The following is a 24,337-nucleotide window of genomic DNA, read 5'->3' on the forward strand; positions in this document are numbered from 1 at the left end:
CTGCAAACAGGTACCAGAGCTCCACACGAGACATTAACTGTGCATGATCACCTCTGCAACAGACTGGAGGAAAAGGAGAGTTGTCACATTAACTCGCTCATTTCAAGCCTTTCAATCACTGCTCTGGGTTTTTCTTTTTTCCAAAGCCACTACAACGTTTTAAATCACCCTCCTCCACAATAGCCTGAATGGTAAATTGCCTTATAGCCCTTTATTTTCTTGATCCATGAAGTGAGTTTCGGCTCCTCTGGGGGAACACGGACCACTCAACCAGCCACTTTGTATTAAAATATATGAAAGGCATCTAAACCACATGTGTTTTGGGAAGACAGAAAGGATAGGCAGCTCTCACCACTGCAATGTGGTGTCTCACAAAGCAGAAAGCCATTAATATTTCAGTAGCCTCCTTGCAAAGGCTCTAAACAAAAACGTAGAGAACACTGTCATGACAGATCCTTCTGGTGTCAATGGTCTCTATAATTTTTTTTTTTCCCCCCAGAACAGCTGAGAAGAGGAATTTTTGAACGACCCTTGAAGCTGAAAACATGTTGATAACTGGTACACATTTCACAGCGTGTCAGCCAAACGCTGTGTCTGTACAGGAAGAGGAAATCCAGCAATGATAACTTGCATTTCTCAACTCCTCTCAGGAAACTCTACCGCCCCTACATGAGGGGCAGAAGAATTATTACCCCTGTTTTATACAGGAGTTACTTCTATATTTAATTTTTTTTAACAATATGTGTAATATTTTCAAACTAATATAATTTTTCAAAAAAAGAGGAAAGCACATAGCACTGTCTTCCTCTGACACTACGTGAACATCAACAGCAACACCCACATTCCTGGAGGAAATGTTACCATTTATGAGCCTTAGTAAACAAAGATGAATGCAATTCTAAACAAATAGGACAAGACTGGTTAGAACAATGCAGATCAAAGTCCCCAGGCTGAACTGAACTTGCTGCTGAACAGGACAGATGCTATTGGACATCAAAGTTTTTTTCACTAGGAAGACAAGAGGAGAGGTTCTTGGGGTAGTTTTGGGAACTTCCAGAGACCAACAGGAGTGGTAAAGTATTAGAAAAACCCCAATGCTACTCTGCTGAAATTCCCACTTCCTCTGGGGTGGGATATGAGAAGGGGCAGTGATTACTCTGCGAGGAAAAAAAAAAACCTAGAAAGAAGGAGGGGGGAAAAAAAAAACCCAAAATAAAAAAACACAAACAAACAACAAAAAGAGCAAAACCAAGAAGAAACTCTAACCCAGAAGTTTCATTTCTACACGCCACAATTGCAGCCATGTCCTGGCCACTTTCATCACCTGCCACTGCAGAGATCTCTCGTTTCTCTGCAGATTTACTGGTTCACACTGGTGCACTCAAGCAGCTCAGTAGGACAGGATACCTGCATCCATCCCGCTTCCAGGGCTGCAACTTCCTGCCAACCCTGACATAAGTCACACGTGCAGGGGAGTGAGCTCAATTCAGGAAAATGTGCTGGTAATGCACGAAGACAGCTGAGCTCCAAATTCCTCACAAAAGCCTTACCCTAAGCTCCCAGAAATCACTGGAAGATGCACACTGATGCCAAGAAAGAGTCCCTGCTTTGTAACAGAGGGATCAAGAAGACAGGGGAGAGAAACAATTCGGAGGAGCAAGGAAATGAAAGGATTAAAACCAACTCTTCCAAACTCCTGTTGCTTCTGTAATGCAAAGCCAGGCTCTCCTTTGCTTCCAACACTCTGTTTGAAATCTTTACGGAGGTCCCAAGACAAGCTCCTCTCCTTTGCAGCCTTTCTTGTTCCTCCTGGTCAACCCCCTTTCTGCCAAAATTCCTCCCAGGAAGAGAAGAGGGACCAAAGTGAGCGCAGAGGCTCATAAACAAGATCTGAACCTTCTGCATCAATACAACACCAGAGACAAAACCATGAGATAATTGTTTGGCTAATCCAGACTAGGATACTGTCAGCAAATGTAGGGCAATAGTGAGATCTAACACCACCGACATGGAGATTTCACATACGTGTGGGTGTGTGTTTACACCCGTGGAACTGCTGCAGCACCTCAGTAAAGGGCCCTGCTGAGAGGTTGGTACCAGCACTGGTATCAGTCCAGTGTCAAATACACACAGCTTTTACACCACTAGCATTTATATTAATCACTAGTTCAGGCTTGTATAAAGATTCTTAGTACTTGGCACTGCCCAAAAGGGCCCACAGAGGCAAATTTAACCAAGAATTCTACAAATAAACTGTTTGGTTGTGTGTTTTGTCTTGGGTTTTGGTTTGTTTGGGGTTTTTTTTTTTCCTTCAAACCAAGGCTTAAGTTCCTGATAAAATTCAAGGCGTCAGGAAGAAAATGCTCTTCTGCCATTACCATTTATTTTAGTCCTGTCTGCCTTCTCTCAGCAAAGTATCACGCTGGCAAAGATGTCACTTCATTGTCACAAAAGTACATGGGAATGCTGGCATTTTTATATCAGTGATGTCCTGCTGCTTCAGACAGGACTGCATGAGGCCATGGACCTCCTCATAAAGTTGCAGGTGGTCTCAGTTCACATCCTTCCTGAAAAACGCAGTCTGACTGACAGAGGTCACTGCTCTCATCTGCTCATCAGCTTTCCTTCTCTGGAAGCTCCTGTTGGCACTGATCTGTTCAGACACCAGGATGGAGAAAGATTTCCTAATTCAGTTCAAGGAAAAAAAAAAACATATCTATATGTAAAAACCTACCAGCTTCACTGAAAAATTTAAATTAGTGGTTTGAGCTAACACAGATAAAATTATCTGAAGCAAACTGGGGTGCGCTTACCCAACAGACTGCACAGAAGACAGCATGGCAAAACCCAGGAGAAAATATCTAACTATAGATATTAATATTTCTAATCCAATAATGCCTGTCTATTGGAAATATTTTCAAAACTGCCATTTTCTTCTCAAGCTCAAAGAGCCACCCCAGCACAAGAGGAAAAGAGCTGTCCATATTAAATCAGCTTTCTAAATTCATTTCACCCTCATAAAATTTTATTGCAAAAGATGATATCAGACACACTTTAAGTAAGAAACCCATGACTCAATTATTTTCTTTTACTGAACTGTGGTATTCCAATTGAAATGAGTCAGTAGTGCATGACAGAACCTACTTATTCCAACAGGATACTCAATAAAAATCCTACTAATGCACCTTTCATTTAACATATTACTGACAGAGAAAACCCATGATATGCAGCTCTGACATTGCCTGGAAGTTTTTGCTCTTGGGGTAAAGGAGTATTTCAGAATAAGAGGGGAAAAATGGGGATTTAAAGAACAGCATCAGTCCAAAATAATTTGGAAAGTCTGATACCAGCACTCCCACAATGCCTTATAAAATGTTGTGCAAAGCTTCCTGAATGAGAACATAAACTTCAACTCAAGATTTCTTGGAAATTGAGAGGAAAGAGTGAAACGAACAATTTAACTTCACAGGAATTGCAATTCCTTGTTCCCAGGGGTGGCACAAGTCGACCATATCTCCCAAGCAGCAGCTGCAGACCACCAGCAGCCTGAACCTCTGCAAGATGTTTAGTGTCCTTCTAGTAAGAGCAGAAGTTAAGACAAGTCTCTTTCAATAAATAATATTTTTTACTGACTGGCAGATGTAATGTAATATTGAAACAGAGCCTCACACCAATCACTGGTGAACATCAAACAACAACAAACACTTTTAGCAGCAATCTTGAAAGTTTTAATCATAATTTCAGGAAAAATTCTGAGCATGTTTTACAACAAATCTTTATCACAGAATCACAGAATGGCTCAGGGTGGAAGGGACCTTAAATATCATCTAATTCCCACCCCTCTGCATGGGCAGGGATGCCACCCACTAGATCAGGTTTATCAGCTACTGTGGCTCACCAATATTGGCCATTTCCCCTTTTTCCATATTTAATGGCATTTAGAAAAATAACCTCACAGACCTGACCAAGCTCTCACACTTCACACCAAGCCATGCATCACTTCACACAGAATGCAAACATCTCTCACTCAGGACATCTCCACAACCATCAGTCCATCTGCCTTTCCATACCCTCAACAGCCAGATGCAGTTCTGGAAACCTTGGAAAGATTAGAAAGCATTTAAATCTCAAAGGAAAATATATGGATCACTTTATAAAAACAAAAGGCTGACCGTGAATGTGGGGAAGGAGAAAAGGATGAGGGAAAAGTTTCAGTAAGCTCACATCTGTCAAGAAGATAGACTTCACATGCCTCAGTGTTTTCTTTATCACCTAAATAAATTGAACCATCAACTGGAAAAAGGTCACACAGCAGACAGCACTGTGTGATTTTAAAGCTGTTAAGATTTCCCCTTCTCCATTAGAGCTTGACAATAATGTCAGTCTAAGGGCAAATCAAGAAAGTGAGAGTTGAAAAGACTTATTACAGATGCATGGAGTTGGGCTTGTTTGGTTGTGGAGGTTTTTTGTTTTAAGACTTCATATAACTCATTGTGTACCTTAGTGGTCAAAATGACAACTGCTCACATCCATAGCCTGAGGCTCCACCAGTTTTTGTTATAGAAATAGGAAGGCAGCACTCAAGTTTTCCTTTTCCTAGGCATCTGAATGATTTAGCAAGTAGAGTTGAGTTGGATGCTTCCAAATGAATGGAAAAGGAGAGTATATATTGCAGAAGGTAAAAAACAAACTGCTAGATTACAGAAAAGTAGGGATAACACAACAAAATGCACAACATTTTCATATTCAACAGTAACCTGATCCTCCTGTAACTCCAGTTCTGGATTTTAAAGGAGATCACGAGGTGGACAAGAACACAACTAATTTGTTTCAGCCGTGACGAATGAATTCTGTACCACCAAAACTTCACAGATAGGGACATTAACTGAGTGACTGCAAAAGTTCATGCTAAAAATAACACGTTTTGGCAACTATCAGAAACTATCAGGACATTTTTCAAGAAAAATGTCAGGCGAACAGTTGTGCCTTGTCTACACTGAAAAACTAAGGGAAAACAGAGAGACACTACAGCGTGGTGCCAGCCCATCACAGGAAGACAGCTTTGCACCAGTCTCAGGCAAAACACTCTTTGGTTTCCACAGCTATAGCAAAAATGGCTTTGTTTTGAAAGAAATGCTGCGGCTGAGTAGCTCACCAACGCTCTTTCCTGATGAGGAAAGAAAATCAAAGCTTTCAGCTGGGAGTTAACTCAATAAAACGAACATTTATCACATCTGTGAGCAGCCAAGGCGTGAGCTCCACGAGTTACAACTGCATTCCCGTCTGCGGGTGTCGGGGAAGAGAAGCTTGCTCAGACTTCCCTGGAGCTGTGCATCCCTTCAGCTTGGAATCCATCAAGTCGTGTCACTCAAACCCGACAAAAAACCCAATTTGTGTCATTTCTTGACAGTGTTGCTCTCTTCAGAAAGCACTTGTTGCGTTAGCAGACCATGAAATGTATATAACCCAGCCATACCAACAAAATCCTTTTCAAACACGAGTGTTTGTTTACACAGAGCTTTCACCTTCTTAATTAAAACAATCCAAGCCTGGGTGTAAGCAAACACTTAATGGCACTACATTTCAGAGGCATTTCCTTAAAAGCCACTCAGCAAGACTCAGAATTCTGCATAAAGCCTTGAGCCTACATTTACATTTCCTTGCGTTTGTTCTCCTTTTTCCAAAATTAGTTGGCCATGAATATGTATTACTTGACATGACCTCAAAATTAACTCAACATTTAGGCAGTTCATGCAATATTTTAAACACACAGCCCATCCTTCCAGGTTTAAATGGCATATTTGCAACTTGACACCGCTAGTTTATGTAAACTCTGCCTAAAGCACACCTCCCTGTTTTCAAACACGGATCACCCCCACTGAGACAGCCCTCATCCCTCTCTGGGCTGGTTTCTGCTCCACAAACTATTTAGTTGCCATTAATCCTTCCCTACAGCACCTGTGTAAGTGCTGAGTCTATGAGAACAGGATCATATGGAAATGATTATTTTTCAGTAGGTTGAGCCTGCCTAACTTTTTCAGGGAAAACACTGGCGCTCACTGCATCCTGACAGCTGCACACTGCTGAAGGTTTATACGTGCTTTAATTGTTAGCACAGCATATGTGCAATTAAATACTTTAATGCTAATTACTTCACAAAAACATCCATCCACAGACTTATCTATTCATCTTATATCCAGATAAATCTTCTCTCCTATTTTAACTAGATGGGATAGACAATGCTTTTTATCCCAGCATTAGTGTCTGTAGGCTCAGACACATGGAAATGTCTCTCCAGAAAGGTGAAGCTCAATTGGGGTTAACAGACATAAGGTTTGCTACAATGAATTAAAAGTCTGAATAACACCCTGATGTTCTGTGCTGTAAAAATTAAAGTTCCAGCTTCCGGTGAAGTTTTTTTCTCACACTGTACTTCTCTCACCATCAATCAAGCACTAACAAATCCTACCCAGGGCTAGCAACTGCAGAAACACCAGTGAAGGCTGGGAACAGGGCTGGGCTGTTTTTAAAACTTGTGTTACTCACTCTGCTAGTTCCCTAAAACAAAACATCCCACATGCAAGAATTCATAGTGGCTAATTCAAAAAAACATTATTTCCATACAAGCCATTCCATAGCTCAGGGTTTCAGTTACAGATTGTTATGAGTATTTTTAGGCAGCTAAGCCTCAGCATCTTGTCTCACAAGAGGTGCTTTGGAAGTAGAGCACAGTAGCCTTCCTTCTCCTGGCCACGCCAAGACCCTCATGATTTAACAGACAGCTCGTAGATCAACTGCAGTCCCACACTCACAACAGTTTTAAGACAGAACATGAGCTGTTTGAAGGGCTGTACTTACACAGGACCAAAACCAGACAACCAAAACTCCACAAGACACGACAGCTCTCCGGTGCTCTCACGTCACCCAGGCTACATTTGAAAATGAAATGGCATCTGCCTCTTCTCAGGTTAAATACCAACCAGATTCAGCAGCCCCTTTGCACAGGCTTTCCTTTGTGAACAGACATTTTCTGTTATGAGTTTGAAACAAAACACAGTGATTATCCAACAAGCATGAACCTGCATCCATAACACATGTGCCAGCACAAAGATAAAAGCCATCTCTTACTGGTTGATTTTGAAGAATCAATGTCAACCATTCAATCGATTTTCTTTTCCGTTCAGCACTCAAATCAGACTTCATCTGTGTCTGCTATAGCCAGGGGACTCTTTAGACATTCCACAAGGCAGGAACACCTCCAAATAAAAGTCCTACACACTCTGGTGTCCCAAGAAGCATCACTGGACACCGACATCAAGATGCACCCCAGCTCTCCTCCAAGGGGAAGGCAGCCAAACTCCAGGCTGTACCACAGCTTCTCATTTCCCACTCTGACTAATCAATAAATGAATAAATCTAGTGGCACTTTCATGTTATTTTAACTGTGCAAACAATATTTTTTTTGTTGCTGTAAAGCTGCACAGTTGTCCTGAGGCATCTGCTGTTTGTATTTCTGCTGTGACAGTCAAGTGCCATCAATGAAAACTCACAGTCTTTTGAAAATTTTAGAGGAGAAAAAAAAAATCACTTCTGATCATATTTAGACTTAGAGCTTCTTTTTGTACTGTGGTGACATGCTGAAGACAAAGGACAAGTAAAACGATACTGACTTTAATTCAGATTTTTGCAGATATTCACAGAATCACAGAATGACCCAGGTTGGAAGGGACCTTAAAGATCATCTAGTTCCAACCCCCAAGTTCATCAGGTATAGTTTCAAAAAGCTATTTCCCCTTCCATATGGGCATGGCTGCATATTCATCAAAAGCAATTTGAGGCCTACAATGATAAAAAGCAATTCAACATTAATTTCTTAGCTGCACTTAGTGCCATCAGCCTCACTAAGTCAGTATGCTCTGCTGAAACATATTTGCAATTTCTGATCAACAGATAGATAGGGATGGTCTAAGATTTTTCTTGTCTGACCCCAAATTTGGTGCAAGTTTCTGACAACTCCATTCAAATAATTGTCTTTGACGTTTATTAATAAGATATAAGAATCAGGCCAATATTGAGCATTTCAGTGAGATGGCTCTTATATTACCATCACTGCACTTTAGTGGTTAAAACATTTCTTTCAATTAAACCCTAGAACTTTTCTTGTTGTAACAATCACCTTCTAAACCTGAATGAACACTACAGCAGGGTGAGGGGTCTGAGTCAGAAGGCAGCCTGCACCAAAGCTGAGGAAAGAAGAAATTGTTGGTATTCATCTCAAGGGAACATTCATTCCAGCTGATATTTCAAATGTCAAACTGGCATTAACTGCATCAAGCACTGATCAAAATACACAAGACAAGAGATTGCTGAGAAAATCATCACAAGCATCTAAATTGGTTGTCATCACTAGGAGGAGTCTGAGAAGGTACAAGCCTTCAGTATCTCCCTTTGTACCCTCCTGCTGAGGCTTCGTATTTTTGATTGCCCTGATATAAAAGACAAACTATCTCTCAATAAATTAGAGAAAAAAGGTAGCTTGGAAATTGCACTTGCTCCACAGCCTGTGGCACGTGACCACTCATTAATTTAGGACACAGGAGGAATTGCTGGCTGGCTCTGTGCACACACAGCTTTCAGCAACAACTTTGTACCTGATTTGCAGGTGATGTGCTGAACCTTACAGGAAGTTTATAGAGTATATGAATTCTTTATAAGATAGAAACCACTATGATTTACTCCCTCTTATAATTCGTGATTTCACCAAAATCTAATTTAAGGACTTTTTAGAGAGGAAGCTGATGCAATATTAAAAATCAATGATGATTAAACGAAAAAATTCTTAGCTAAACTGTTGTAGGTGATTCTGCTAGGAAAAGGGATGGACCAGGTAACTTCTCACCACCCCTTTCAGCCCATTTCTGGTGCTTTCAAGAAGATTTATGAAGTTTTAATGGAAGGAACGAAAAACAACCTCAGCATCCTGTGAAAGTGAAGGCAGCTCTTTGTGTCCTGACAAGCAGGTTCTCAGGAGCCTGGATGCAGCAACTGAAGACATTGTTGCCTCTTCGTTTTGCTCCTCTCTCAGAAATTACAGCTCCTTTGACTGGGACTCACAGAAGGGAAGGTGCTGCCCCGGCTCACAGCCTGGTGCATTAACACAGCCCCCAGTGACAGCTCATGCTAATGTGCCACACAGTAAGTGTGATTAACTGATGTCCTGACACATTCCCTCCTGCCACGCTGCCACAGGGGCAGGAACACCACAGCCAGGCAGGGATGCTGGAATGCACTGCGGGAAGATTGTCCAGAGGACGTTGGTCAGATCCTTTGTAACAAGGAGGCTGCACATTTCAGCTCCTCCTAGAAGTTATTAAAACCTTATTCTGGTGGAAAGAATAGGTCTAAAGACAATAAAATTCTGAATTCCAACAGAATTTTCCTTAAAATAAAGCCATGTGATATAAAAAATATTACCGATACACAAACCTAAAAAAAATGAGAAAAACTGGTATAATGGGAAACTCTGAGCTCCAAGGTTTTTAGAATCATACAATACCCTAAGATGGAAGGGACCCACAAGGATCATAGAGCCTTAGGTTCTCTACAACAATTATTCATTTTAACTTTGTCTCCCATGCCACAAAAAAACCCCATCCTACATACTAATGTCAGCAATGTATAAGCATCAACATCATAATTTTTATTGAATTGAAAATTAAAGGCCCGTTTTCCACATTGGAAAAACTCTGCACGACTGAATCCCTCCCCTCTTTCACAGAGTTTTGGATTTTCCAAACACCAAGCCTTGCCAGACCAAAACTAATTGTGAAAACGTCACAGCAGCACGTGAAGCTTTTCGTTCTGCAGAATATTGATATGTCGCCTATAAAGCACTTATCTGTAAGGGAATTCCCTGTTTGATTGATATCCAAAAGTACTCACGAAGTGGAAATGCAGCAAGTAAACCACAGCTCCAGCCCCAGTTCCACACGAAGGAGAAGCACCTTTCTGCCCCAACAAGTGCATTTATCAGCAGACTGGGCCCAAATGCCCCTCATCAGCCCCTCTCTCGAGCTGGAGCCTTTCAACACTCGGCCTTTGAAGGACCATAAAGTCTAAAATGTTATTTTCAGCACATGTATTCGGTGGTGAGCACATATTGTGAAGGCAGCTCTTCCTGTTCACACTCCAGCACTTCATATTTCCAACTTCCTGCACAACTATTCACACTTCCTAATAACAGCTGGACTTGGATTCAGTGAAGTTCACACAGACTTAAAAAATAGCAATAATAACCAGCTTATACTTCCCTGATAAGCTGACTTTGCAGGTAATGATGTAGTAGACACTGGTAAGTCCCAGGTTTAGAAGTATTGACTTATTCTGTGCTTTCCTAAAGATATTACCTAATATTACATATAATACAATAATAATATATTTTATATATTCTGTGTTTTCCCCTAAGGGCATTACCAAACCTGAAACCTAAAAGCAGACAGGTTTCTTTTTGTTGTTTTTGTTTTCTGTCTTGTTTGGGGTTTTCTTCTTGGTTTTGTTTCATGTTTGTTTTTATTTTGCTGTTTGGTTTTTTATTTAAACAAACGGACTAGTTTCTATTTTTGCATAAGTCCATATCAGCCTATTGATCTAAGGGCTATCACCAGCAAAACTGAAGCAGAATTAGGGCAACAGTTTGTTATTTTAAGCGTTCTAATGGTTTGAAAAGAGCACAAAAGGTTTCTAAAAACAATTCTAAAAGCCTCAACCCATCCACGAGGTTGTGAGGACCACCCAATCCAAGCACATCAGATGCATAATCTAACAGACTGTGCAGACAAATGCTACAGGCCCTGGAAGAGCGAGCAGTAGCTCTGAGAACTTGTTAGCTACACATCTGGTTTTTGGTTTTCTTTCACAGACACTCAGTCTGCACACTTGAGATCAGACACCCTGTGTGTGCCCTGCCAGTGGTAAGACACTGACCACTGCTGAGAAGATAAGGATTACTCTGTGCTGCTCCAGACGCTCCGAGGTGCGTTTTCATGTGCCGTTCGTTCGGAGTTTAAACGTAAGGTTTTGAGATAAATAAGACTTTGCATGCAAGTTTTTCACTGGAATCCAAGCACACCTATGATCTTGCTATTTTTATTTCTTCTTCACCCCTATTTCCATCACTGCCCTAATCTGAGTTTCCATTTAAGGCTGAGAAAGCACCAGCCAAGGCACGACACAGACACAAGAGTGTCTTTTATTTCAGCTATAACCAAAGCATCGCAGCAACCCGATTTTCATCCCCATTTATAACGTCCTTCACTCGAGTGCTCTGGTCCTTGCACCTCTAAATGGCACTGAAGAAGCTGCAAGACAAAGTGGGTGAGCACAAGCCAGCAGTCACTGCATGACAGCCCGACCAGCCATGTGGATGCAGCTCCAGCACGACTTACAGGATACTAATCCTTCAGGAATTTCCCACAATTCCTCCCCTGGTGCAAAAGGAAAGACAAGTTTTTTGCCTTTTATGCCGCAAAGGCACAATCACAAAGCTTATCTTGCTGCAGTGCAAAGGAGGGCAGGGTGTGCTCCCAGGCATCTCGTCCACAACCCAAGTGAGGGTACAGCCAGTGGGGATGTGGAATCCTGAAGTTCACTTCTAGGATGGCTGCTCATATTTAAGACACTCAAGAGAACTGTCTTGAGTAGGAATCACCCAGGTTATGCCCAATAAATCTGTGTCTCAAAGTTTATCACCTAAATCAGGATATTTTCAGCCCCGTTTCTGAGCGTGTGTGCTCTGAACAGACTCGACTGAAGGGAGTCTCTGTTTTTTTTATTAAATGGGTTAATTTATCTCCACCCGAACGTTTGCTTTCCTGCAGAGTTATTAAACTGTCTGACTTTCAGGTGAATGCACAGTGAACAAAGGACTGCTCCACTTTCACTTATCTAAATTCTGCCAGATCAATAAACACCCAAGCAGTGGAAACAATCTTTACAATTCACAATTAAGGCATCCAGTCTGACTGAAACCAACAAGGCAGCAGCGAAGAATGAACAGACTGTACCAAAACAAAACTACACCAGAGCACCCCACATCTACAACTCCAGTGACTGATCACTTGCTTTCAGTTTCTTTGAACTCAGCCTCTCACCCACATTTGTAGACACACATTAAAGACAGAAGAAATAACGTGCCAGTCAGAGCTGAGAAACAGTGCAGAGCCAACCCTCAGCTGAGGTTTGACAGAGCCTACCCAAGCCAAATTCACCTCTCACCACCATCCAGGCCCTGCAGAGCACATCAAAGCCTCCAGGTACCCCAGGAACAAGTCTGTCTCACTCTGTGGTTCCCAGGAAGATGCTGGCCTCATCCTGCCACAAGAGCTGCAGGATCACAAGAAGTAGCCCCATGAACAGATGCCTAATCCAGCAACCCAGAGAGAACACAACAGCAGCCGTGGGGTGTTTCATTACTCACTCGGGTTCTCCACACGGAATACCAGATCCCCAGATGAGAAACAGGCCATCCATAATTAAATAGCAAAGTTTGGCATATACCAGGGACTTGTCTCCAGGAGTATCCAGCTGCACGCTACAACTGCCACCAAAGGACACAAATCATGGAAGTTCAGGCTCTTCTTCCGCTAACAAACAGTGCCAAAGGTGTGAGAGAGCATCACCAGCTCTGTTTTTCCCCCACATTTCCCTTTGCTGCACATCCAAACAAATACAAAGGTTCCCTGACAGAAGAACTGCAGTCCAAAGTAACTAAAATCTCATGCAAGTAACACCAAGAGTTTAGAAATCTACACTAATAGAGAAACTGGAACATTTCCTCACGTATACAACCGAAAACTTTCCAAGAGATCCCCAGCACCAGATTGCCTGTCCCCAGGGAACAGCAAAGTATGCAGATAATTAAGCTTACTCGAGTTTACAACTTGTAACCTTCATGTCATTTTATGGAAACAAACTGTATTTAAGGAAAAGAAAAAAAAAAGGAAGAAAATATTTACATTTTGACAACATACAACTTGTTCACATGAACGACCACCAAATAAGTTCCCATATGTTATCAGAGGGAGGTTTACAGTATGATGTGACCCAGTGCAGAAATCCAAGACTTCCAAAGGATGGCTCGCATCCCGCTGTCAGCACTCGGCAGCCCCAAACCCATCCTTCACTTATGGTTATTCAGCTCCTCTGCAACTGTTTTCACTGAAGTATTTTTAGCATCCATCTGAAAAACACAAGTTTTGCCCCCTGGAAATAAGCTGATTTCACCACCAGCTTTGCTGCACGCTGTCCCATTTCCCTCCTCTGTCCCAGTCTCCTCCCATTTCTGGAACTCTTTCTTCCTCTATTTTTCCTAATCCTCGATATCCTTCTTTCCATGGTCATGCTTAGCCAGGTTATCACCTTCATCTTCCTCCACCCAGTGTGCTTACACTCTCTAACTCAGCTCCCTGTGTTCCCTCTCACTTTTGATCGATTCTTTCTCCATCACTGGCGTCACTCCACCTCTACAGCCAGCTCCTGTTCCCTCTTTTACCTCTACAGCAACATTCCCAGCAGACTTCTCCATGCCCATTTCTCCTATAAAGTTGTCAAACTTGCAGATCCCACCAGAAATAGCATAACCTACGAGGCTGTGACTCGCCATCTCCCCAAGATCACAACAGGATCTTCACAATGGAGAAAAAACCCAGGAGCCCTCATTCTGCCATAGACCTGGTATTCCAAATGGCCTGAAGGAAAGGGATGGCAAACAGCCTGTGATCCCAGCAAAAGGTTGCACAGATCAGTGTCTACAAATTTTCTGAAGCTCTTTTTATTCCATACATCCCAGTGTGGACGCAGGGAAGAAGTCCATCACCAACTTTATGAAAATGGGAATTAAAAGTTAACAAAACACACGTCTCACTTTGGGTGGGGGCATCGACACAAGCCAGAGATACGGGTATTTGCAGGACAATTTTCAGACAACACCCTAAAATGATAAGGGCAAACAGCTCAACACATATATTTTGTTCACGAGGAACAGTCCCAAACTTTTCTTCTTTTAAGGGCAGGAACATCTGACCTGTTTCCATCCACACACGTCCATCGCCAGCCCATGTCACAAAGAAAACGCTCGCTCCCAATCTACCCCGTTATCCTTTTTGCACAAGGAGAAGGGAATATCATCACCACAACTTCCAACCCAAATGACTTATCACACACTGGCCAACTCCACACAGCTCCAAGGGGTCGTACACCCTCGGGACAACACAATGAAATGGTATCCTTTGGTCAGGGAAGACACATTCCAGAAATATGCCTTCACTGAGGGAATATCCCCCGGGATAGAGGTGACACACACACAGTGGGATCACGCCCGAGCGGTGCAAGGAGAGGTGGGAGCGGGGCAAACGCTCCTCGTGATTTCGGTGTAACACTTCCAGTGGGGATATTCCCCATGTGTGCAATTCCCAAAGACACCTGCCTTGAGAGGAACCCTCTCCAGCCCTCCCTCACCGACCGGGGACCTCCCATCACCTCACACCTCCCTACACAGGTGCCCAGGAGCCCCTGGGAGCCCTCAGGGGGTGGAGGATGGAGGTGACAGCCCTGGTGGCAGCTCACCAGGACCAAAACTGCCCAAACCACAGCACCATGTGAGGTGGCACAGGGGGAGAAGGACCCCCACCCTGGGAGGAGGTGACACTCGAGGGTCTGGGGGTGACAACTGAAGGTCCCCTCACACCCCAGGGGAGGGACTCCCACCCCAGACAGAGGTGTCACCCGAGGCCTGGGGTTGACAGCTGAGGCTCCAGGAGTCTTCTCACATCAGAGAGAAGGACCCCCATCCTCGGACACAGGTGACAGCTGAGGGTCTCACACCCCAGGGGAGGGACACCCACCCTCGGACAGAGGTGACAGCTGAGGGTCCGGGGGTGACAGCAGTGGGTGCGGGGGGTCCTCTCGCACCGGGAGGAGGGATCTGCACCCCCTCACAGGGGTGTCACCCGAGGCTCTGGGGGGTCCCATCACTCCCGGGCGGGGGTGACAGCTGAGGGTCCGGCGATCCCCTCACAGCCCAGGGGACGGGCCCCCACCCCCGCACAGGGGTGTCACCGGGGGGGTCCCCTCGCCCCCCAGGGGAGGCGCGGCCGCCCCGGTGCATCACGGGGGAGGTGTGTGAGCGACGGCGCGGGGGGGGTTGTCGCTCATCCCCCGCCCCTCCCTTCTCCCTCCCCATCCTCCCCCCCTCACGCCCCCTCCCTCCCCGGCCCGCGCCGGCCGTGGCCGGTTTCCAGCCGGTGCCCGCGCGCCCCCCCCCCCGCGCGCCCCCGCGCGGCGCCGCACGCTTTGACGTCAGGCGCGTGTTGGCGCGCGGGCGGCGCGGGGCAGCTCCGCTCTACGTACGTGTAGTGCTGCGGCTTCTCGGGCTGCCGCCTGCAGCGCGCTGGCGGCGCTCGCCGGCCGGCCGCGGCGGGCCCCGCACGGGGCCCTTGGACATTGCCTCCCCGCCCCTCTCGCCGCCTTCCGCCGCCCGCCCGCCGAGGAGACCTTTTATTATTCACTCTGCGCGGTCCGCACGGAGGGCGCGCGCGCAGGCGCCGCCCGCCGCCATTGCCGCCCGGCCGGGCGCGCGGGGCGGGGTGGGACTTGTAGTCCCGCCGCGCGCGCGCCGCCCGCCGGCGCGGGGTGCGTCGGGCCGGTGGCTTCCGGCCGGCGGGACTACAACTCCCAGGGGCGCCCCGCGGCGGCGCGGCCCCACGCTTCCTGCCGCGCGGGGCGAGGCGGGATTTGTAGTGCGAGGCGGGGCGGGGAGGGCGGGGGTGGAGCGCTGGGGCGCCCCCGGTGGTGGGGCGGGATCGGGGGGCCGCGGAGGGACCGGGACCCGAAATCCTGGGACAACACTGGCCCCGGGGGCTGCAGCGAGCCCTGGGGGGACACCGCCCCTGGGACGGGACCGAACCCGCGGGGTAGCCCAGCCCGCCCGGCCGGCCCTGCAGGCAGCGGCGGAGGCGCGCCGGGGGGCCGGGGAGGGGGGTGGATCGGAGTTATTTGTGGCCGGCGGCCGCACTTCCTTCTCCCCCCCCCCCCCTTTCCTCTGCCTCAGGGGCCGAGCGTGGACGCGGGGAGGGTTATTTTAGTGTTGGCATCCTCTCGTCGTTCCTCCACGGCCCTCCCCGCCCACGGGACAACGCCGCGCAGGAAGCGCCTGGGAACAGCACTGCGAGGAGGAGGAGGAGGAAGGCCCAGCAAGAACCTACCTCGGAGCAGGTGACACCAGTGTCACCTGGCTGCTGGGTCGTGGCAGATCACGCCTGAGGCCCCCTGGGGGGAAAACCCCCACCCGAAGGAGCCGTGTCCAAGGAATCGGCCGAAATTCCCGTGTGGAGCAGCGTTTCCCCCGCCAATTAACTTCTCCCCCAGGAGAGGAAATGATACGGGTTTCTTTTAATAGGACTTTGATCTCTTGGGCTCCACACAGGACCGCTTCTGGCACCGGGATCTCCAGCGCTGTGGGAAAGGGCACACGGGATTTATCGGGCAAACACCTCTTTTTGTGCCAGCACACGCAGGGTGGACACGTTAATAATAAACTTTGAGGCCTCTGCGGCTGTTTGGGGAGGGAAATCACCTTTTTTAATTCTTAATTACTCTGATTCAGCATCTGCTGCGGGCAGGCTTGTGCTGTGTGGTTTAGTAGCTCATTCCCAGGCATTCGCAGGAATTAAGTCACAGGATACCAGTACCTTGTTATTCATCCAACCACCCTCCATGGGAGGCTGGAGCACTGTGATGACACAGCTCCTGGTCAAGCAGGACTTTTCCAAAGTCAATATGTGTGTATATCTCCACACACACACGATCCAGAATCACTGTCAGCCACGAACCTGCAGGAAAACCCTTCAATTATCCAGGAATCACACTGAAAACACCACCAGCCTGCACTTTGTCCACAGGGATTTGGGAACCACAGGCTCCCAATCCCTGGTAGCTGATGTTTGCTCTACAATCTGGTGCTGACACCATTTCCTCTCCCAGTTCTCCCTCGTTCCACAGTTGGGACATGTGCTCGTTTGCTCTCCTCAGCTTTGCTGTTCACACCTGTCCCTCAGCCTGTTCCATCCCAGAGGACACACAGCTTTTCTCCAGGCTTCAGGAGGGCAAAAAAATCTAAAATATCTCCAAAATGAGGAGTTTAAGCAGCCATTGCTCTGAAAACATGGAAAAGGAAACATCTCAGGAGTAACAAACATTCCACCCGGCCTCCTGGCATTAGTGACAGTGCAGGGAGCTCTTAAAGGGAACAAATTAAACATATTAAGAGCTGTCACCGTCAGAACCGGTTCCTAAATTTCTTCTTCCTAAGCGTGAAACAACCCAGATGAAAGGGAAATCCTCCACTTTTCATTTTCCAAACCAACACAGCGAGTGTTTACCCGCAGCCTCCCAATCCATTCTGTGGGTACGCAGCTTTTTGTGTCTTGATAAATAATTAACCTTTTCCCTTTATGAGAGAGAAAATTAACCTGGAAAATAAAGACAGGAGGAGATGGGTGGGAGACGACAGCCTGGGCTCACGTGGTGGTCCTGTCGCACCATATTGGTGTGTTTGCCCGAGCGACCGAGCGGGTGGAGGAGCAGGACACGCTCCCAACACATTCCTGTGATAGACTACGCTGGGTGGTATTGTTTATCAAACAGGATGTGTAGCTTAACTGCTAAGCCAAGCTGAAGCAAGTGCTAAACCACAAAGAGCTGTGCTAATGCTTAAGCGAGATATATCTTAAGATTGTTAAATGTTCCAAGAAATGCATAGACAACCCATATAAGGAGGACAAAAGCCACAAGAGCCAAAGGGCAGAAAGAGGAAGACGTCTTACTTCAGCCTCAACGACCACCGGGAGGCAGAAAAGACCCCTTAACAACAGCCCAGGCATGCGCAGAGTACTATTGCCACATCATGGAAAGCGGAACTAGAAGGATATAAAAAAGACTGTCTTAGCGTGATATTGCGGTAGTTGGTGCAGCGGTGACTCCCCTGTCGCCCAGCGCTGCCCTTTGCTCATATTCTCTTGCTGTAATTAATAAATTCTAATTGGTTTATTGATCTGTTGTGGTCCAATTTATAACAAATTGTTGCCGAAACCCGGGATCAGGAACGGTGGGCTATGGCTCTTCGGGGAGGCGCCCCGCGCTTGTTCGCGGCCCCGTATGAGACCGGCAGTTCACTGCAACCTGACCGACGAACCTAAATTGGGAATATTGAGCAAAGGAAGAACCGGTCAAATCCTGTAATATTTTGTGCACAAAAGTCCGGACGAAGACGCGGGACGCGTAAGTATATCGCGATTTGGTTCGCGGGGATTACCGTTCGGCGGGATTGGGTTTCCTGGAATATAACAGATGAGAGGCTCAACACACTGAGCCAAGCGAGTGCGGACCCTTTAGTACTGCGGTTCCCAACTCCCGCGAGGGATTGGGCCAGGATTAAGGGGAACAAGTGTGTGTGTGGTTGCAGATATTCCAGAAGATGGGTGCGAAGGGCAGCAAGCCTTCGACTCCCATGGGACGGGTACCCTCAGTACCTCAGAATACCCCTCTAGGTTATATCTTAATCAATTGGAAACACTTCCAAGGAACAGCACAGAAAGATAAGAGAAAAATGATAATATATTGTACTAAGATATGGGGAGGGAAGAAAATCTTACCCGATGTCATCTGGCCGGTCTATGGGTCAGAAGAAGACTGGGTAAGGCAACAGTTAAATCTTTGGGTTAATAATAAAAAGCTCCTTAACTCAGAGGAAAGCCAATATGCGGAAGGGCCCAAGAGTAGGAACTCAAAGCAGGACCCCCTGGGAAAAAGACAGTCTGTACTAGGCAGCTGCGGCTTTCAGGGTAGAAGGAATCGTACTAGGGACACATCTATCGCAGAAAAAGAGGAACCTCTGAATGAGGTTAAAAATAGTAAAAAAGAGGAACCTCAGAAAGAGATTGGAAATAGTTCTCTGGAGAAAAGAAGATTAGTAAAAAGCGGCTTTGAGGCTAGGTCGCTGGGGATTCCCCCTGATAGTCCCTTGGGAAAACTCCTAAAAAACTGGAGTTGTTATTCCAGCACTTATAGAAGATCAAGGGAGAAAATGGTTTACTATTGTATTGAAGTGTGGGGAGGTAGAAAAATAGGAGATAACACCTACTGGCCCATGTACGGTACTTTTGAGAATTGGGTCTGTGAACTTTTAAATTGGTATGTTAGCGATAAAAGACCCTTTTGCCCAGAGGAGAGTTTTTATGCCGTTATATGGTTAGAAGCCAGTGAAAATACCCACCTGTTCCCTTTAAGGGAAAGAAGGAGGCAAATGGACTCTGTTAAAGATTCAGAGTCATGGAGCTCCCCTCCACCTTATCCATCAGATGCAGAACCAGATTCTCCCCCTAGACGAAGAACCAAAAGTCAAAGAGGGACCACCCGAATGTATCCTTTAAGAGAAGTACCCATGGAGGGAGCCCAAGCTACCATAGGGTATATATCAGTCCCCTGAATTCTGCAGATTAGACAGAGTTCAAAAGGATTCGAGATGAAGAAGTCTTGAAAGCGGAATAAGACAGTCAAAGGGCTCTATATTTTAGGGGACCGTAGTCATCCTGAGCCCCTGATAAAATTAAAATTAAGTCTCCATAAATAGGAGTCCACCTTTCAGTCGATACAGGGACTGAAAAGTCAACAATTAGACAAATCCCTGATGGCTATAATTGTATAAAAATGTAAAATTTGAAACTGAGAATAAATTTAGTCAAGAACTAAAACTTACCCCTTAACCATTGAACAACAAATAAACCCAAATGTTTGGAATTCTACCTAAAAGATGCCTTCTGGGCATGTCCCCTAGAAGAACAAAGTAGAAATTATTTTACCTTTGAGTGGGAAGACATTCCCTACCTCAAGGGCTACAGCAAACCAAGTCCATTAAGGAACTAATAGAAACTTTGGGTATAAAATGAGAATACCACACCTCCTGGCATCCCAAAAGCTCGGGAAAAGTAAAAAAAAAAAAAAAATTAATAAAGAACTAAACACAATCCTTACTTAGGACCTTAATGTTGCTGTATTTAATGCTGCTATATTTAATGTTGCTCTATTTAATGCTGCTCTATAATATACTGTCATTTAGACAAAGATGATGCTCATACCAAAAAAGCTGGTATGTTGCTCATTAAATAGATATACTGTGAGTGCCTATATTTAACAGGACTGTGAAAATGTAGAAACAGCAATCCGAACTGCATGGACACATGCATTGACGGACTAGTGAATCCCCCACGCTGGAAAATGGTCAGCACTCCTGGAGACACCAAACTAGTCTTGAGAAGATAAGTTATGATAGACATTGAGCAATTTCTTTGCTGCCTTACCTTTTGGAATTAAGTGTCTACTAGCATTTATTGTGGCATTCATTCTATTTTTACTTGTATATTATTTATGGAAGATCACGAAGTGGGGCAAAGGAATCTGTTAAAATATGTTGGTTCTAACATAACATATAGGAGACAAGTAGATCCAGAATACATTGATAACCGAGATATAAGAGTGAGGTGTAATGCACCAGGTTGTAAATGTTATCCATTTGTTTGTTTCAAGTGTAAAAAGTGCCAAGAGAAATGGTGGAAGCACTGTAGATTCGGATATCCTCCTAGGGGAGTTTGTGATCAGTGCTATATATCAGAACGGAACTTTACTCTTTGGGCACTAAATAAATTAGAAGAAAGAGGAGTTCCAAGAGAATCTCGTACGTGGTGGAGGTATTTCATATTTGGATTTAACCCTCAGAATTATTGTTTTCACCTGAACGAACCAGCCCCCTTTGTAGTAGACATAATAAAAGTTCAGTGCCGACGGGATATCCGTGCCTTGCAGTGTGACGGGCGTATAGTAAAAAACGCCTCGTGGTCCGCATACACGGCACGTCTTATTAAGAAAAAAGAGCGTATTCCCTCTTGGGACCCCTGCTGCCGAGAAGATGGAACACCCTGTGTCTCGAAACAATCGAGTGGACAGGCGAGGCAGAGGAGGAAACCCCGGAAGGAGGAAGAGCCTAAGCTGTGGGACACGCAAGCTGCGATGGCCGAACTCCCCCAGGACTGGTGAAGGAAAAGGAGCTGGTAACATCCAAATTAATAACAAAGTCGGAATTAATAAAAGCCGAAAATTTTCTCTAGGCACTATTTACATAATCGTAATCCCCACTGTACTATTGACAATACCAACATACGCAGGAAATCCACATGAACCTGTGATGTGGAAAATTGTTAATTTGCAGGATTCAAAAGTCATACAAAATCGTACTACGTCAGGGGGTAGTTGGAACTTTACAGTACATTTACATTCCTTAGTCCCCATTGAAGCGGGAGGTTGTTATGGAAAAACCTGTTCACACGTGGCTAAGAGACAAGCTCAATGCAAAGCATTTTACATTTGTCCAGCCTCAAATCCTGGCAAAGGTTACTGCAATTACCCGGGACATTTTTATTGTGGTTATTGGGGCTGTGAGACAATTGCATCTGACTGGGACACACCTGGAGATAAATATATAAGTGTAGTTTGGGGACCCCCTGGTTGTGTTAAACCAAGACATGGTTATGATGGGGTAGTACAAGGGTCTTGTAACAGTCCGACTTGTTGGAGAGTCGAGATAAAAGTCAAACAACCAGAAAGTGATGAATGGCTACTGGGAAGAATATGGGGAATTAGGTTCTGGGAACCTGGATCAGATAGGGGAAGCTTTTTTAAAATCATTAAAGAAAGAGTCCCTTACGACCCTCTCCCAGTAGGACCGAATCCGATTTTAAATCCTTGGGTACCCCAAAAAGTTATTCTAACCCTTTTCCCCAAAAAACACAACCCTTTGACTGCTGCTAAACCCCTTATACCTGATGCTACTAAACCTACTCCCAATGCTGCTAAATCTTTTACTGAACCCTCTATATCCGAGCTGTCAGAACCTAAAGACCCCTTATGAGATTTGATGCAAACTTCTTACCAAGCTCTTAACAAGAGTAAACCAAACCTTACATTAGATTGCTGGCTATGTTATAATGTCAGGCCGCCTTATTTTGAGGCAATAGGAAAACCTAATAAGGTCCGATGGTCAAATGGATCAAATCCTCTAGAATGCAAATGGGAGGAGCAAAGAAATCATACTCAGGGGATAACAATACAAATGGTGACAGGTAAAGGCAGATGTATCGGAACTATCCCTGTTGAGTACCAATCCCTATGTAATGAAACTCTCTAAATGGGCCATAGGACAACATAGAAATAAAAGTGATAAATGGGTAATACCATCAGGAGGAGCAAAATGGGTATGCTCAGACATAGGAGTAACTCCATGCTTATCTCTTAATGTCTTTAATGAAAGTGTATTTTGTATCCAAGTAATTATCATACCTAGGATCATGTATCACACCTCAGAAGAAGTATTTCGACATTTTGAAGGAGAATTTCCCAGACAGGTCAGAGAACCCGTCACCGCGGTAACTATAGCAGGTTTGTTGCTTGCAGGAGCGGGAGTAGGAACTGGAATAACCTCTTTGGTAAAGGGAAAGGAAATACAAGACTTACAGTTGGCTGTCGATGAAGATTTGGCAAGAATAGAACAATCCATACAAAACTTAGCTACGTCTGTCAAGTCATTATCAGAAGTGGTTCTACAGAATAGAAGGGGACTAGATCTATTATTCCTAAAAGAAGGGGGATTATGTGTAGCCCTTAAAGAAGAATGCTGTTCCTATGCTGACCATACAGGAGTAGTACAAGACGCTATGGCAGAGTTAAGGAAGCGGTTAGAACAAAGAAAGAGAGATAGAGAAACCAATCGATCGTGGTATGAGAACTGGTTTAATGTTTCACCATGGCTAACCACTCTACTCTCAACCCTAGCAGGACCAGTAATCATGATCATACTGGGACTAATGTTTGGACCATGCATTTTAAAATATATTTTACGCTTTATTAAAGAACGCTTTGAAATTGCAAAATTATTAATGCTTACTTCGAGATACAGTATTGTAGCCACTGATGAGCCTGATGATGAGAGTGAAATAACGCATTGTATTTGTGATAATAGTTGTAATCATAGTAAAAGAAAATTTGCTTACTCTCAAAGGGAACAAGAAAGTAATGTTTGATAAACAAATAATCATGAAAAAGAAAAAGGGGGGATTGTGATAGACTACGCTGGGTGGTATTGTTTATCAAAGAGGATGTGTAGCTTAACCGCTAAGCTAAGCTGAAGCAAGTGCTAAACTACAAAGAGCTGTGCTAATGCTTAAGCGAGATATATCTTAAGATTGTTAAATGTTCCAAGAAATGCAAGGACAACCCATATAAGGAGGACAAAAGCCACAAGAGCCAAAGGGCAGAAAGAGGAAGACATCTTACTTCAGCCTCAACGACCACCGGGAGGCAGAAAAGACCCCCTAGCAACATCCCAGGCATGTGCAGAGTACAATTGCCACATCACGGAAAGCGGAACTAGAAGGATATAAAAAGAGACTGTCTTAGCATGATATTGTGGCAGTTGGTGGAGCGGTGACTCCCCTGTCGCCCAGCACTGCACTTTGCTCATATTCTGCTTGCTGTAACCAAACAATTAATAAATTCTAATTGGTATTTTGATCCCTTGTGATCGTAATTTATAACAATTCCCAACATGTTTTCCCAGCAATCCCAGCTCTGCCCACCACGCCAGCACTGACCCCAGAGCCCGAGGATGCAAAACCCGGGTGATTCCAGCTGTGCTCCAGTTTGGGAAGCTCACAGACACCTTTGGGAGCGTCTGTTTGTGTTCCGTGTATGTTCTCTACGTGCTACGACTGCAGGGCATTTGGGACCTGTTCTTCCTGATCCTGGAACCCTTCCCGTGGGGGGCAGGGACCTGCCTCCAGAGCCTCTACAAATACAGCAAAATAGTGATATAAATCAAGGTGGAACTTAAGGCAGCAATTTGCCCCAAAAGACAATTATTTTTTTCACCGAATTGCTATTTATCTTAGGGAGATAAATGCTAAGATGGTACCAACAGGGAACATGGATTCTGATTTCCTACTTGCAAGGAAACTTAGTGATTTGCATTAGGGATGGGGGCGACCCCCAGAGTCAGTGGGATTTAGAGAACTGAAGCTCAGAGAGGCCCAGCCCCAACCTCCACACGTTCCTTTCCCAGGGCCAGGGGTCAGGCTCTGACTCTGGAGGGGGGGGGTCACAGCCCAGCAATGCTGAACCCAAGTCCCGTGACAACCCTTCCCTGGCTGCTGGAATGACAAACCCAGGCTAGAAACAC

The 24,337-nt window shown here is 45.2% G+C and overlaps 1 protein-coding gene across 2 annotated transcripts; it reads left to right on the forward strand.

Annotated features, from left to right (window-relative positions):
- Nucleotides 1-17,910: 17,910 nt before the first annotated feature.
- Nucleotides 17,911-23,673, forward strand: LOC108639808 (MLV-related proviral Env polyprotein). Of its 2 annotated transcripts, XM_029959990.1 has the most exons (3): nucleotides 17,911-18,333; nucleotides 20,249-20,331; nucleotides 20,914-23,673. In XM_029959990.1, exon 3 carries the CDS (start codon nucleotides 21,017-21,019, stop codon nucleotides 22,013-22,015), a length of 999 nt encoding a protein of 332 aa, XP_029815850.1. In that variant the 5' UTR covers nucleotides 17,911-18,333; nucleotides 20,249-20,331; nucleotides 20,914-21,016; the 3' UTR covers nucleotides 22,016-23,673. The 2 variants fall into 2 exon arrangements, with proteins under 2 accessions (XP_029815850.1, XP_029815851.1); XM_029959991.1 differs by lacking the exon at nucleotides 20,249-20,331.
- Nucleotides 23,674-24,337: the final 664 nt, after the last annotated feature.

The sequence above is a fragment of the Manacus vitellinus genome, unplaced genomic scaffold, assembly GCF_001715985.3.
Source record: "Manacus vitellinus isolate BGI_N305 unplaced genomic scaffold, ASM171598v3 scaffold_24_pilon, whole genome shotgun sequence".
Lineage (NCBI taxonomy): Eukaryota > Metazoa > Chordata > Aves > Passeriformes > Pipridae > Manacus > Manacus vitellinus.